Source organism: Abramis brama (genome assembly GCF_963993115.1).
Source record: "Abramis brama genome assembly, chromosome: 11".
NCBI classification, from domain to species: Eukaryota; Metazoa; Chordata; class Actinopteri; order Cypriniformes; family Leuciscidae; genus Abramis; species Abramis brama.
In genome coordinates this window covers 3,884,394-3,900,639 of record NC_139973.1, presented here as the reverse complement: position 1 = coordinate 3,900,639, position 16,246 = coordinate 3,884,394, and the positions used below count along the sequence as shown (strand labels likewise).

Here is a 16,246-nt window from a genome sequence, read left to right as displayed (position 1 = left end):
AATTAATATTTAGTTAATAGTGAGAACTGGACCCTAATCTAAAGTAGCTAATAAATGCTTCAGAATTAATTTTATTATTCATGTTAATAAGTTAAATAATGTTAACAAAAGTAATTATTGTAAAGTGTTACCATCAAATTAGACTGAATCTTTAGTAAACGAACACACAGTGGCCACTGAATGTGTTTAAATGAATGACTGGGCATCAGAATTCTGTGTAATTCTGTGTAATTGAGTCATCAGGCTCTTTGTGTGTGTGTGTGTGTGTGTGTGTGTCGTACTGAAGTGGTGTACAGTGTGTCCTTGTATTTATTGATCTGCAGGTCTCATAAGCGCTGCAGTGAAGGCACTGCGGAGGAGACGGCACTGCAGATGCTGGATGTGAGAGCAAGCTTTAATAAACCGGGAAAAAAAAGTCAGCTAACCAAAAAATCAAACGTGTTAACATATAAATTAACTTTTTTTTATTTATTATTTTTATTATTAGTTACTTTAATCTAGGCTATAATTAATTATTTTAATTATATTATTATTAATAATATTTTTTTCTATTATTTAATTGTATTATTTATTATAACTGAATCAACCTGACTGCATTAGGTCACATCAGATCAGACGGAAACAGCTTCTTTAAAGAAACATCTGCACATTTTCACTTTAAACAGTGATAGAAATAGATATAAAACAACAAACATAAAATTAACATTTAGTCTTACACAATTTCAGAAAGATTTACAAGTATTTGTTGTTACCACATTTCCCCTTAGTACCACATTTCCCAAAAGTACCATATATTTGCATTAAAACACTGCTAGTTTCTTCAAGGTTTGAGTGTGCGTCTGACTTCTTCTGCTGCTCCTGCTGTTTTTCCTGCTGACTGTGATCGATAAGAGTCAGTTCTCCTCCTCATCACTCTCTTTACGTCCTTCTTCACTCCATCCTTTTTGCTTTCACCTCATGTGAGGGAGGTGCTTAGATTCGTACTAGAGTAATGTGCATCTTATATGTAACATTGGTGTCATTTAACATATTGCTGTTTTCACATTTTACAAAAGCAATAATCCACTTGTTAAAGTGATTTAAGGGGTCCCACTTCACGCTGTGCCTAAAAACAGTCTTTAACCATTGTAAAATCACTGTAAACGCATATCTTTACGTGGCTCTCTAACTTTTAAGAGTCATTTGAATTAGCTTTTTCTTTCTTTTTTTTTCTGTAGTTGTGATTGAATGTGACGTGATTGAGGGCTGTAAATAACTGTACTATACCTCAGACTTTGAACAGCGGTCGAGCAGCTTCAGATAAGTTATCTTAAAGGGATGATCCTACAGTGAACATTAAGTCATCATTTACTCACCCTGGCATTGTTCTAATGCTGTATGACATTCTTTCTTTTATGGACCATGGATCCTTTTATGGAAAGGAGAATAAAAAAACCCATATAATACATATAATGGCAGTGAATAGCCACCAGCATTAAGCTTTAAAAAAAAAGCTTTTTAATAATGATTTGTGATAATATTTCACAATATTTCACTTTTATTGTATTTTTGATTAAATAAATGCAGGATTGGTGAGCTTATAAGATAATTCTTTCAAATACATTAAAACATTAAATGGTAGTGTATATAAAATCCTTTGATTACATTTTCCGCATTGAAAAAAGCAATATTGAAGTAAAATAACAAGTTGGACTTTTTTACAACCAACTTGAAGCTCAACTTGTATTACAGGCCCGATCGAATGAGAAACATATGCTAGTAAAACAGACTTATTTTATTTGGGTTAGTGAATAAACGTCAACAAGCCACTGGACATTATTATGTCTCTCATTTTTATGACACAGAAAGACTTTCATCAATCATTAACATTGCTGTATTCAATACTCTCCTGTCATGGAAAAATGTCAGGAAATTTTTAGGCTTTCCAGCTGTTCCTTCATTCTTTGTTTATCGTTTCAGTACCAAATGTCTGTTGTTGTTGTTGTCTAAAATAAACAGAAGCCTTAAACCTGTATTCACCCCCCAACATCCCAAGGCCATACCCCCCCCCCACTGTCAGAATAATTCAAGTCAAATGTGATTAGTCTGTCTCTCTCTCTCTCTCTCTCTCTCTCTCGCTCTCTCACACACACACACACACACACACTGCTGCACATGTGAACACCCACTCGTCCACCAAGAAGCATTTTTAACATCGGGGTACATTAGCTTTGACTGCTCTGCTGTTTCTCTAAAGCTTAACTAAGTTAACCCCGTAAGAAAGAAGCCAAATTGAAGAGAAGTGTTGCGTGTTGAGGCAGGTTTTGGGGGGTGGAGAGTCCCACGTGCCTGGATCTGAACGCGGGGGATCGGTGAGCCTTTTGTTGCTTTTCCTCTTTTGTCATGGCTGGACTCTGGAGCGCTCGTCATCAGTATGGAGGAGATGGTGTGTGTGTGTGTGTGTGTGGATGCTGGAGGACAGCTTTGTTTGGGGGTAGTCTGGGGTTTTGTTTTGATGGTGTGCTTTGGAGAGAGACTGTCTGACTCGTATTTACACTCATGCATTTTGGCAGACGCTTTTATGAAACTTGCATTGCATTCAAGGCATATGTATAATCAGTTCATGATTATTTCAGTTTATCAGATTTACTTTAACACACATGCTCATATGCAATTGACTGGAGTCTCTGTCTTTTCTTGTTTTTGTGTGCATTCACACATGCACTGACCTTTGTTCTTTTGGTGTGTAGATCGTATTTGACTGATGTTGTATTATTCAATACAGTATCATATAATTTGAAGTGAGATAAAGACAGCGTTTAATGTCAAAGACTATCAGTGAGTTATAAATATAAACTAAATATAGAAAGTGGTTAAAATGTATGATCTAAAATAACATGCATGCATTAGGGATGCAATGTTTTGAGTGTGGCTATGACCGAAGTCAATCAATAGTTAGGAAGCCTAAGCACTTTCACAGTTCTTTTGTCTAATGTGCCAGAGAGAGTCATGTGCAATGATTAAAATGCCTCCCGCTGCCGCCCCGTCAATTTAAATGGATTAACTGAACATTTCGCCCGTATTGAGACCATTTTGCCCAATTGCTTTTGAGCAATTTGTACTATAATTTCTTTAACCTTGCAAGATAACCCTGATATAATGAGAATATGAAGCTCATACTAGAGGAGGAAAAACATTTTATTCAGAGGCCCAAACTGATCAAATATGAAATGTGGTGCAGTTGCTGATATTTATATGGTCAAACATCTTGTATTGTAAATCAGTCAGATCTTAATTACAGTAAGCATAAAATGCATGTAAATATCTGCAGTCACTCTATATCTCCCAATAATATGTCTTAGTTTTATGATCAATTCTGTACTTTATAATGTGGTGGGCAAAACAAATAATAATATGCAATATTATTACGATTGAGAGATGAATAAATGTATAAATAAATAAACATTCTTCAAAAGCCTGTTGTATCATATTTAATATATTTTAACATGATTTTTCTAAAAATAAATGTGTGGACAATCAAGTAAACCTAAGTTGTTTCAGTCCAGTAAATGCTCATCTTGAAATATTACAAATATTTCAAATAAATTACACTGAAAGGCCTTTCACTTGCTAAAAAGTATGAAATATCAATCAGACAACAGAAGGCATGTAGTAGATTGTGTGTAACAGCAGTTTTGAGCATGTTGATCATATAGAGACCGTAAAAAGTTGCATATAAAATATGATACAGTAGGCTTTACAGGTTTAAGATTTCATTTCAATGTTGAAATCTTATAGGGTTAAGATAGTCACAGATGGGTTTTAATGATTGCACAAAGATGAGGATTCAAATGAAGACAGTCTTTAATTTTAAATCCAACTCGGAAATACTCGGCAAAATTACACAACCACATTATCAGTGACGAAACGGGACCATGAATAGACAGAGCTCAGGGTTTAAATACACAGACGGAAACGAGGAAACTAAATGAACAACAGGTGAACTTACTTAGTGACTGATAGGCACACACTAGGAAACTAGGTCAACATACAAGAACAGGAACAGAACAAAACCAAAACACAATGAACTAACAGAACTAAATATAACCCTTACAAAGATTTCATTTGTTGTAAATGTTGGTGCACTTATGCCAGCCTTCATTGTTGTTGTTCATCTGAACTGTGTTCACATTTATTGGTTTCAACTGACCCAAATTATTCAGCCCCCCTCCCAGTGTCCTATAAATAAGTGGAGTCCGCCTTGTCAAGTCTGAATAATGGCATGATATCATCATGGCTCGCCTATGACTTCATTATCATTGCAAACACTCAGAAGTCGCATGAGTCATTTGTCAATGTCGTTTTTGTTAGTTTTGTTTGTACGCCTTCAGCGCAGCAATCTGTAGTATGACATTCATAAATTTGATAAGGTTATAAAGATGTTATTGTGCATGCAGGTCTTGTTTGTGTGAGGTTGTGACAATGGATTTATCTCAACAATTATACAATTATCTTAAGAATTTATATATGTATGTAAATATATATATATATACATATATATATATATATATATATATATATATATATATATATATATATATATATATATATATAGATCACTGATAGAGAATTAAATTATCATGATACAGTCAGGGCTCAAACTGAAGCGTTGTATTTGTTTTTGAGCATAATGTGGCCTGGAATACATCAGATGGATCACAGATTGTGGCAAGTGGCAGTGTAATTCAATCATACTGAATCATTTGTGTAAGTCTGGGTGGGTGATGCCTTTATGTTCAAAGTTTGGTCTTTTTAGAGACATTTTTTTTAAGTGAGAATATAAATTCAGACCTGGTTTCACAATAGGGTATTTAAGTAGCTTTTATAAACGTGCCTTAGAAAAAAACATTACTGATGTGCATCTTGAGACAAAACAATCGCACTGACATATTTTAAGATGTATCAGTGCAAGTCGCTTTCAGTTAAAACAGCTCAAACATGCATTTTAGTCTGGGACTAGACTGAAGCCTTGTCTGTGAAACTGGGGGTCTGTGTTTTTAAGATTGGATGCCATATCAGGATTGTGCAAACATTACATTCTTAGCCTACAAGATCACATTGATCTCTCATTTGTCTCATTAACAAGTTACTGAATGTTTTGCACAGGCAAAAATGACATTTTAATTAAATTTATTCCAACAGATTAAATTAAGGTATTGTCTGGGTTTATACGAGCGCAAAACAACATAACTTAAGTCATGACAATTACAAACATTCCCTATGTTGCATAGGAAACTGCAACAACTTGCTTTGTCAGATGGCGTCTCTGTTTTGATTCAGTTAAAATGATGTCCATTATCATGAACCGCCACTCACAGCAATATTGGATTTGTGAAGTGAACTATATTGGTTTAAAACAACCATGCAGATCCATCTCAGAGTCTGCATGTCCAGAACAACAGATCTAGTTTCCAAACATTGCTAATAGAGTCCTCCAGGGCTCTGTTTTGGGCCCTATTTGTTTTCTATTTGTCAATGACTGAACAGTTTAATTCTGGAAAGGCTACTCGGGTTGGCAACAGGTCATTATGGACCTCACTGCAAGATTGTAATACTCAGAGAACAAACATGACTAACAAAAAGCAAGAGACAAGACTTCACTTTCTATTGTTTCCATGCTTTTAAGGCTACTTAAACTACTAAATGCATGGTCCTACTTGACATTTTGAATGCTTTAAATGAATTTAACACCGCATTATTGTCCTGTTAGAGGTCTTATTAGGTAGGTATTGTAGGTAAATTTGCTTTGTTGTTCTTTCCCAGCTAGCAAGGAACTTTCTCAGAACTTTGGCTAACGTTCTAGCAAGGTTCTCTCAAAGTTATCAACAAACGTTTATCCTGCAACATTAATAGAATGTTTCTGGTCTGGTCTTTAATAATGTTCCTAAAATATTAGCACAATAACCTTTTTAAAACCTTCTTAGAACATTCAGAAATAATGTTATACAGTTTTGTATACCATACAGTTGGCTTTTTCCTTTTATTGTTACTGAAACCATATATGTTCATTATTATGTTCTCATAACTTTTGTCTTTTTTTTCTGCAGTACATGGTGAATTTCATTTGTTAGCTTCAATCCTGCTCTGCCAAATCTCACAGCATGTCGGGTGCCTACGATGAGTCCGCCATGTCCGACGAGACCACAGAGAGTTTCTGGGAGGTCAGGCTCAAAAACTTACTAATTCTGGAATATTATTAGTCGTACATGTTGATTAAATGTCTCATTCGTGCAGGAAACCACAGCTATGAAGCTCTGGTGTTCGATTAGCTGCCAAACAAGCTGTTAGCGACTGTCACATGTTATTGTATCATATTGACTTTTAATGCTGTGGAAGTGTGTCAATCAGCCAAAGGGCGACCAAACATTATATTGATTAGCATGGTGTTCACATAGTATTAGAAGTAAAACTGTGTCATTATTGATTTTATTGATCATACATTAGGATCGCATTCATTTTCTCCAGAGAAATTGATTTTTAGCAGATAATCTATAAACCTTTCAAGACTGACCTAACATGAGCTCTGAAATTACCACAAGATTTTGACAAAATTAAAAAAGAATTGTCTATCTATCTATCTATCTATCTATCTATCTATCTATCTATCTATCTATCTATCTATCTATCTATCTATCTATCTATCTATCTATCTATCTATCTCATGATTCAATACTTTATTGCCATACAACTCGGTGCAAGTTGTTAGGGATTTGCTTCAGTGTGCTCATAACAGGACATCAACAAAATACAACCAAAAACATAGAACAAATATATACACAAACGGAATCCCACACGGGATGACACTTGACACAGGCAGATAAAAATAAAAGAAACACACCGCTCACCACATACCTGGATGACAGTCCAGGAGGCTATAGTGGCTGTGATGTCATCCTCTATCTATCTATCTATCTATCTATCTATCTATCTATCTATCTATCCATCCATCCATCCATCCATCCATCCATCCATCCATCCATCCATCCATCCATCCATCCATCCATCCATCCATCCATCCATCCATCCATCCATCCATCCATCCATCCATCCATCCATCCATCCATCCATCTCTCTCTCTCTCTCTCTCTCTCTCTCTCTCTCTCTCTCTCTCTGGCAATCATAGGATGGGTAGTATAAGTCCCTCATAAAATACATTGTATCTTTGACTTTTTTCTTACTTTAATATACTTTTTTTTATTTGTTCCAAATATATATATTTTTTAAATTGATTGGTTTAATTAATTCGATTTAGGATAGATACACTTGAGCGGTCACTGTTTTCTATTAAATACAGATATTTTAGCTCTAATGCTTTAATAGTGTCCTGTCCATGACTATAGCTATTTCAAAGGGTTCTATGTTTCTCAGGTGGGAAACTACAAGCGCACAGTAAAGCGAATCGAGGATGGCCATCGACTCTGCAATGACATGATGAGTTGCATACAGGAGCGTGCCAAGATCGAGAAGGCCTATGCCCAGCAGCTCACCGATTGGTCTAAGAGGTGGAGGCAGCTCGTGGAGAGAGGTGCTGCATGATTTATGAAGTGGCCATGGAGAACCATGTTTGCTTACTTCAGAAATCCTTGAGTAGATTTAAAGTGACAACCTTGAAAGCAAACGTTGTGTCTAAATAAGCTTCTCTTTCACCCAACTCAATCAGTTTTAATGCATTGTTATTGCTGCTCGCAGGGCCTCAGTACGGTACTCTGGAGAGAGCCTGGTTAGCTGTGATGACAGAAGCAGAAAAGGTGAGCGAGTTGCACCAGGAGGTGAAAAATAACCTGCTGAACGAGGACTTAGAGAAGGTGAAGAACTGGCAGAAAGATGCCTACCACAAACAAATGATGGGCGGATTTAAAGAAACCAAAGAGGCGGACGAGGGGTTCCGAAAAGCCCAGAAACCTTGGGCCAAAAAACTCAAAGAGGTGAGGTGAAGTCTTTTTTTGTGACCCATTTCAAATTAATGATTGCAAATGGCCTTCCAATTACATTCTACATTCTTTTAAATGTGTTGTTTTTCCACTTAAAGCAACACTAAGGAACATTTTTTACCTTAAAATAATGTTTCCAAAATTGAATTAGTGGTTCATCAAGTCGTAAGTTGAAAGGCACTTCTGGATTCGCTTTGCAGCCCTATATCTGCTATAACCACACTATGCAAGTTTTCCAAACCAGGTCGCGTTTCTGTAGTTCGAATGAGACATCAGAAAATGCTTTACGTCAAGCATTACAATAGTCATTATTTAGTTTTTCTTCGTTTCTGATGTCGCAATACATCATACTTTCATGAAATCATGCAACATACTCTACCTTGTCTGTGGACATTGTTCATTCCAAAGCCGGTGCTGGATAAACGGCGCGCGTGCGTGCGACAGTAGGCTGCGGGCGGCGAAATGATTTACGACAGCGGTAATGGACAATTCCGCTTCCAACCTGTAGGGCGACCGAAGAGGAAAAGTTCCTTAGTGTTGCTTTAAAAACATAAATATTGCTTTCAAAAAATGATTGTTAGAGGATACCAGCTTTTTATTTTGCACACCAATCACCCGGAAGTGAAATGCCATAAATGCTGGTGATTTAGAGGCAGTAAACCCTGGTCTATGTTTGAATTAATATACTATTTATGCAGTAAATGGTGTGTATGCTTTGCACAGTATGCATATTTTCTGTATGCATGGAAAACCTGAGTATTTTTGTTTAAATGTGCAGTATACAACAGAGCACTGTGTGGAATACCATATCCCAGAATTCAATGTGCTTGACTTGAAACAATTGAAAAGGAATGATAAAAAAAAAAAATTAGATGCCAAATAACCATATTTATTTCCTGAGATAATATTTGGTCACCATTTGGTGAATTAAACATGCAATGCATATTTCCCATAGGGTTTTTGCAAGCATAATGTGTTCTGTTTGACATAATATGCAAAAAAACAATAGTATGCAGCAAGCAGTAATCTACTATTCTATTTCTAATATAGTCATAAACAAGAAATGACTTGCCGCGTGTAATAACTCGGCTGAAGAAATATCTTAATTTGAAACTACAAACAAATCATTGAATAATTCACTCACAATGCTTACCATGTTCGTCTTATCTTTTATTTGCAGTTGGAAACAGCAAAGAAAACATACCATATGGCCTGCAAGGAAGAAAAGATTGCATCTACAAGGGAGGCCAATAGCAAAGGAGAGGCGTCAGTCACATCAGATCAGCAAAAGAAACTCCAAGAGAAGGTGGACAAGTGCAAAAACGACGTTCAGAGGGTCAGCCAAGAAAACAATGCATATTATGTACAACATGCATATTTCATAAACAAACCAAAAGTGATGCACTTACAATGAATGTCTATGGAACAACTATAACATTCCTTTAAATTGTGTGCATGGCATATATTATTCTCAGTGTTTTTGTATTTTAACAGTATCCAAAAAATGTTGATCTAGAATGCAACATATCTGTGATCTGGTCTCTTTTGATATTCTTGTTAATATTCAAAACTGACAGAGACAGAAAACAGAAATATCCTCAAGCAATTTCATCCTCTATTCATTACACCACCGGGTCCGACTCCCCAGAGCTTACTTTCATATTACTACCCTGCCTTTGGACCACTTAATAGGGGTGTTCAATAAATGGCCCCCTAGCGCACCGCACAGCCAATTCATTAGCCTTTACTTTAAACCAGCATCCATTATAAGCACTTAACCCACAGTCCCAGTGGAACCAGCTCTGCCACAATAGAACAATGGACGAGCTGGACATTTGAGTGACAGCAGTAGTTAGCTATAAAACCATCCCAAATAATGATATTATTAAATTAAGAATATGGACACATGCTCTAACTTTACAACTCACATGCCACCCCTAAAAGAAAAATATATAGAGATATTTTGCATAAAGCAATCAAACCTGTCATTAAGATGTTTGCATTTTGTCAGTACTTACATGACATTTCCATCAGAAATGATCAATTACATAAATGTGTCTGGACATTTAACTTCTGAGCTAATTTGAGCTTATTTTTCTTATTCTCATTACTATGATAATTCTTAAATTACTATAATACAGTTATTTTAATACAGCAATATCTTATCATTCTTTTTTTATTATGATAATGAGAATTTGGGGGGGAAATGTAAGCATCACAATATATATCTTAGTGGTTCTAAAAATAGTTTTGTTTGTTATTTAAAATATGTTTACCTAAATTTCATTTTAAATTGATTGTTTTTGTTTTGTTTTTTGCAGTCTACTTATAATGCCATGGTTTTGTGTACCAAAGGCATTATTTAGTTTAACATGACCATTTTCCATCCTCTCTGACACTTGAACAGGGTTAGAATTTAATAGGCTTTAATTTTAGAACTTTATGCGAGTACCCTTTGTTATGATTGGCTCACCTCTTCATGTTTGCATAAATGGGACATCTCATATTTATGCAACAAGTCAGAAGATTTAAGATGTCGTTTATTTTGTGTTTCAGGCCAAAGAGAAATACGAGAAGACCCTCGATGAGCTCAGCAAGTCCACGCCGCAGTACATGGAGAACATGGAGGTCGTGTTCGAGTCGTGCCAGCAGTTCGAGGAGAAGCGGGTGAACTTCCTCCGCGAGGTGCTTCTGGATATCAAACACCATCTTAACCTCACTGAGAGCCAAAGGTCAGCTTGAAATCAGACACAGATCTGGTCTCCTAAGCCTGGTGGTCTGAAGTCTACTTATTTTTATTAACGTAATGCATTCATAATGCATTTTTTATGTCATCTATATGCTAGTGTCCTGTTGACAAAGTAAACTTTTAGCAGATGTGCACTATTATTCAAATGTTTGGTGTCATTCAATTTTTTTTTTTTTTTAAGAAATTTATATTTTATTCAGCAAGGATGCATTAAATTGATCAAATGTGAATAGGAAATACATTAGCACATATGAAAGAAAATTGCATCAGTCATTAGTCTCTTAATAAACTCTATAATTCATATTCTACAGCTATGCCACAGTCTACCGGGAACTGGAGCGCAGCATCACCTCCGCCAGCGCCCAAGAAGACCTCAAGTGGTTCAACAACCTCCACGGGCCAGGCATGAACATGAACTGGCCACAGTTTGAGGTAAAGTCCATATAGTGAGAATGTATCTGTATCTGGTGTAACTTAGGACTGTTCATTTTATTTAACAGTTACTGAGTATTTCTCATATAATTCCTCTTGTCTCTAAATCAGGAGTTCAACCCAGAACTGAGCCACTCTATTAATAAGAAGGAGAAGGTGAAGAGGAACAATGATGGGATCACGTTGACTCAGGTCACACATGGTGTAGATCCGGGCACACCGCAGACTGGAACCCGGACCAGGTACAGAGGTTTTTGTGTTATTTAACCCTATAAAGCCTTCTGTATCATATTTGATGCACACATTTCTAAGGCCTCTAAATCATCAACTTTGAAAAAAACCTGTTGCACACAATCTACTACATGCCTTCTATCATCTGATTGATAGTTTATACATTTATAGCAAGTAAAAGTCAAGTAAGTTTTAGTACAATCATAAAAACAGCCTCCTTCAGGTCGTGATGTTTTTGCTGTAAAATCTTGACTTTTTTAGAGAGTAAATGTAAGAATAACTTTCAGATTGTTATTAATATTTCAAGATTAACATTTACTGGGCTAAACCAACTTTGATTATCTATTTATCATCTTTTTTTCATGCTAAAATGTTAGTATCAAGTATGATACATCAGGCTTTTGAGGAATGTATTTTTTCATCTCTCAATCATCCTATATACTATGAGGCTGTTGAATGCTTGAATCTGATTGGCTGACAAATGTTCTAAGGTGTGTAGTTATTTTTAGGGAAACATGCGGCTAAAGTAGTTCCAGCAGGTCTTGACCGCATTACTGATCCATATCACTTCGCCAGTTATTATAAAAGTCCTTACAGCCTACAACAGCAAAAGAACCAAAACTCACAATGGCAAAATTACCACAAAATTACATTTTATTATTAACGTAAAGTACATAGTCTCTTTCTCCTGCTCTCTCTGATGATTTTATCAGTAAAATAGTTTAGAAACTTAAAAGCTACATGACATTTCTCACTAGCGAGGTAATAACGACACTGTTCTTGAAGCAGATAAACTTACAGTTTCGCTATTAGTAGAGACGCTGCTGCCCGAACACTTTTGAAACTCACACACGCTTAATCTCTCTCTCTCTGTCTCTCTCTCTCTCTCTCTCTCTCTCTCTCTCTGTATAATAACTGCAATAATCACTGCATTAGTCTACTATCAATGGCTCAAGCCTCCGTTTTTGGAGTTGTGGGATAAGATTAAGATTTGAACATTTCTCACAGAAGAGCGTTTTAATGACAAAAACCTGACAAACGTCTTGAAATACATAATCTGAACAATGTCTTGAAATGTGGTAACCGTAGTATAAGCGTAAAAATTGACTTTGTTCTGTTGAATTATTAGAAAATAAGCCAACTCCACTGCACGTTGTGGTCGCATTATGCTTATTTTCTAATAATTCAACAGCCCGCTGTCAATTAGTCCTTACGTATTGCATTGTATTATATATTTTGCCTGCCACAATTAAAACTACAGGGCTTTGATCATAAAACTAAGCATATAAATATCATCCTAATAAGACATATCTGTAACGGTTATGTTCTTTGTGTGGGCTGTTTTTCCTTTCAATCCCATGTTTCCTTTCTCGTGTTTAGTTCCTGTTCCTAGTCGTTTTCTAAGGTTACTCAATGGTTAATTGATTATGTTCACCTGAGTCTTGTTTGGTTCCTCATTTAGCCATGTATTTAAGCCCTCAGTTTGGTTCTTCTCTTTGTCCTGTATTGTCTTTGCATTAGTGAAGCTGTTACGTTGAGTGTTTCCTTCTGGATTGCCTTTGTTTTTGTAAGTAAAAGTACATCTGCTGCAACTTCGATCCTCTGCTCCTCTTCCCTTGCCTGCACTGTGCTGTCTGTGTTCTCCATTGTTGCTAACGCTAACCTCTGGAGAAACTAACCTGCGCTTCTCCCGTCTGGTTGTCGTGTCCAGCGTGAGCAGTTACGAGAAGAACCAGCAGTTTTCTGCCGAGTGGTCTGATGATGAGCATCCGCCTGCCGCCCAACCAGCCAGTGAAACAAACGGAAATCCATTCGAAGAGGAGAGCAAAGGAGTGCGAGTGAGAGCGCTGTACGACTATGACGGCCAAGAACAAGATGAGCTCACATTTAAAGCTGGTGAGAATCATGTTTTTCAAGGCTGCTGATCAAAAATACAGTAAAAGATGTAAAGATTGTGAAATATTGCAATTTAAATAAATCTGTTCTATTTGAATATATTTTAAAATGTAGTTTTATTCCTGTGATGCAAATACTTCAGTGTCACATGATCCTTCAGAAATCATTCGCTGATTTGCTGCTCAAGAAACATTTCTGATTATTATCAGTTAAACAGTTGAGCTGCTTCATATTTTAGTGGAAACTGAATTGAAAGTTCAAAAGAACAGCATTTATTTGAAATAGAAACCTTTTGTAACATTATAAATGTTACACTTTAAATTGATCAATTTAATGCATACTTGCTGAATAAAAGTATTCATTTCTTTTTCAGAAAGAAAAAAAAAAGGTTTTGAACAGTAGTGTAAGTGTATATCATATGTTGGTTATGGCTATGGACATGCTGTAGCCTACAATTATGTTTTATAAACGTTTTCCAAACATTCCAGGGCTCGACGTTAAGCCTTGTGTGAAATCGCTGACCTTATTACAGTTAATACATTATTAATCACTGAATGTAATAAAATCAGAATCATTCTAGTCTGAAATTTTTTGGTGTCTGAAGTTCCTGTACTTTTTTACTTTTTGTTTTAATCAGGCTACTTGGCAAGGAAAATTCTCTTCCGCTTGCCTTTCCAAAAAAATTCACTTTCCAGGAAAAGCGGTCAAGCGTTAATAATGTCGAGCCCTGCATTCCATTTTGGTTTTGAGAATCTTAAACTGTTTTCTTACTGTGAATAAAATGTTGTTTAAACGTTCTAACGATGAAACAATAGAAAATGTTCTAGCAATGTTTATTTCTGATATTCTAATATTGAGTCGTGTTTTGAATATGCAAGGATAAAGTACATTCAGCTGTTTTTATAATGGCCATTTCACTGTTCGCTTGTCAAATAGATAAATAAATGGACATTAAATATTGAGTTTAAAATGAATTCTGTGAAAAGAAAGACATTTTGCATCCTTAATAGTTTGCATTTTATCAGCTCGTATTAACTGTACATCAACATGTTTTCCCAGGAGACGAGCTGATCAAGCTAGAAGATGAGGACGAGCAGGGTTGGTGTAAAGGCCGGCTGGACGGCGGTCAGCTAGGCTTGTACCCGGCTAACTACGTTGAGCCCATTTAGTTGCCTTGTGTGGTGAAGAAGGCCTTAAAGACTTTACCCCACACTGCTCGAATGCGAGATTCCAGAGAAACCATTTCCTTGCCTGATTGACTTGCTGAGACGCTTTACGCAGCATTTTCTTAATACCGTAGCGAAAAAAAACCTACAGCATTCAAAACCCATATCAAATCCCAGCGAGAGCAGGGAATGATTCTGTGCGTGTATTGTAGCCATGTTCAGTATGAGTTATTGTGCTGCTGACATGTGTTCGCGTATGGTCTCCTGTAACAATATTAACGTACTGACATCCATGAAGCCTAGCATAGCAAGAATCAGCTGTGCAATGTATACTAGACTTTTATTTTGAAGTGGAATGTTCTGTTGAACCTAGTGAACATGAATTTCGCTTACATAATCTGACATATTTATGTGTTAAACAAGATATTCAATGAGAACAAATTTAGGGCGGGACTTGATTTTATGCTAATTTGATGTGGAAAAGTGGGCGTTACATAGCAGAATGGATCCACATGGTTGGAGGGGAGGGGGTTAAAATTTAAAGGGATGGTGACATCATTCGTCAAGGAGAGTTGATGTAGAGGTGGAGCATTTTATAATGTATTTTTCTGAATAAATTGTGCACTAGAAATATGTGTTAAAGTAAATATTGTCCGTTTTGAATATATGTTGGCTTTAATGCGAGATGCATCAGGATTTTTGTCAATTTTTTTCATCTAAGTGCAAATTATGCCTCAAAACACATTAAATGCACATTTCCATGTTTTTCTTCTCTTTTTTTTTATATTTTGGTTTCCCCATTTTAAGAACATGTAAAGAGCCTGTGAACAAATTGTAAGCTTTCACTTTAAAGACTGGAGAATTAGGGAGAAGTGGAACTTTTTTTTAAATATCCTGATTCTAAAGGATTGCTGGTGGATTTTTTGTCTTTATGTGGAATAAATCCAGAATGAATCAGAACTGAAATTCTAAAAGAAAAAGAAGTTTAGTTTATCTAGTGCATTTTTTTTTTTTTTGAGTAAATTGTGATTTAAATTATTTATTTTTATTTTCTTCAGAATTTTTTTTGACTTAGGATATTAGTTATGATTTCATGACCATTGAACTGTGTGGTTCACTTTGATCTCTGGGCACATGCTATTGAAAAGTATGTTCAAATGCTTTTAAGTATTTCTTCTGCCTTTTTGTCTCTTTATGTAAATGGGAATGTCTTTTAACAATAACTTATTCAGTAGGCAAATTCCTTACTGTAGCGCAACAATAATAATAGTTTAATTTGTCATGTTTTCAACACTGTAGCTTTGTTCTAAGTGTGGGAGCTCACTTCGGCTCAGCCGGTATGGATTGCGTCTTTAAGAGCAGGATGGAGAAGGTGACGTGTGTGTGTGTGTGTGTGTGTGTGTGTGTGTGTGTGTGTGTATATACTGTATGTTTAGACTGGACTGATGTGTTCTACTCTTCATGTCAGTGTAGAAACTGTTCCATTCAAGTTCACAATAAAAATCTGAGACAAATGCAAATGATTCCAAAGCTTTGGGTCACCACTAGAGGTCAGCATTGCAGAAGACGTTTACTATACTGTTTATAGTGCACTATAATATAGAGTAAATCGGTCATGGTTCGCCCTAAAATCAATAGATAAAGGCTGTAATATTTTTCTTAACGCTTTTTTATTTTATTTTATTTTTTTACATAAATTATAATACAATATAAAACAAACATAGGTATTATTAGACTAATTAAATAATGAAATAAAAATATTCTAATAAAAACATTATTATTGCTAAAATATTTTTTATTTA

At 35.8% G+C, this 16,246-nt stretch overlaps 1 protein-coding gene across 5 annotated transcripts in view; it reads left to right on the top strand.

The window, feature by feature from the left end:
• Positions 1–15,967, top strand: part of pacsin1b (protein kinase C and casein kinase substrate in neurons 1b) — a 28,730-nt gene extending 12,763 nt beyond the window's left edge. For 2 of the 5 annotated variants that reach the window (XM_084128695.1, XM_084128694.1), the window contains 9 exons: positions 6,087–6,200; positions 7,408–7,564; positions 7,729–7,964; positions 9,151–9,276; positions 10,527–10,702; positions 11,031–11,151; positions 11,263–11,393; positions 13,094–13,278; positions 14,338–15,967. In XM_084128695.1, coding sequence (XP_083984821.1) covers positions 6,141–6,200; positions 7,408–7,564; positions 7,729–7,964; positions 9,151–9,276; positions 10,527–10,702; positions 11,031–11,151; positions 11,263–11,393; positions 13,094–13,278; positions 14,338–14,447 — 1,302 coding nt within the window. In that variant the 5' untranslated portion in view covers positions 6,087–6,140 and the 3' untranslated portion in view covers positions 14,448–15,967. Of the gene's footprint in view, positions 1–2,136; positions 2,352–6,086; positions 6,201–7,407; positions 7,565–7,728; positions 7,965–9,150; positions 9,307–10,526; positions 10,703–11,030; positions 11,152–11,262; positions 11,394–13,093; positions 13,279–14,337 lie in introns of those variants that run through there. The other 3 variants (XM_084128692.1, XM_084128691.1, XM_084128693.1) reach the window with 2 other exon arrangements.
• Positions 15,968–16,246: the final 279 nt, after the last annotated feature.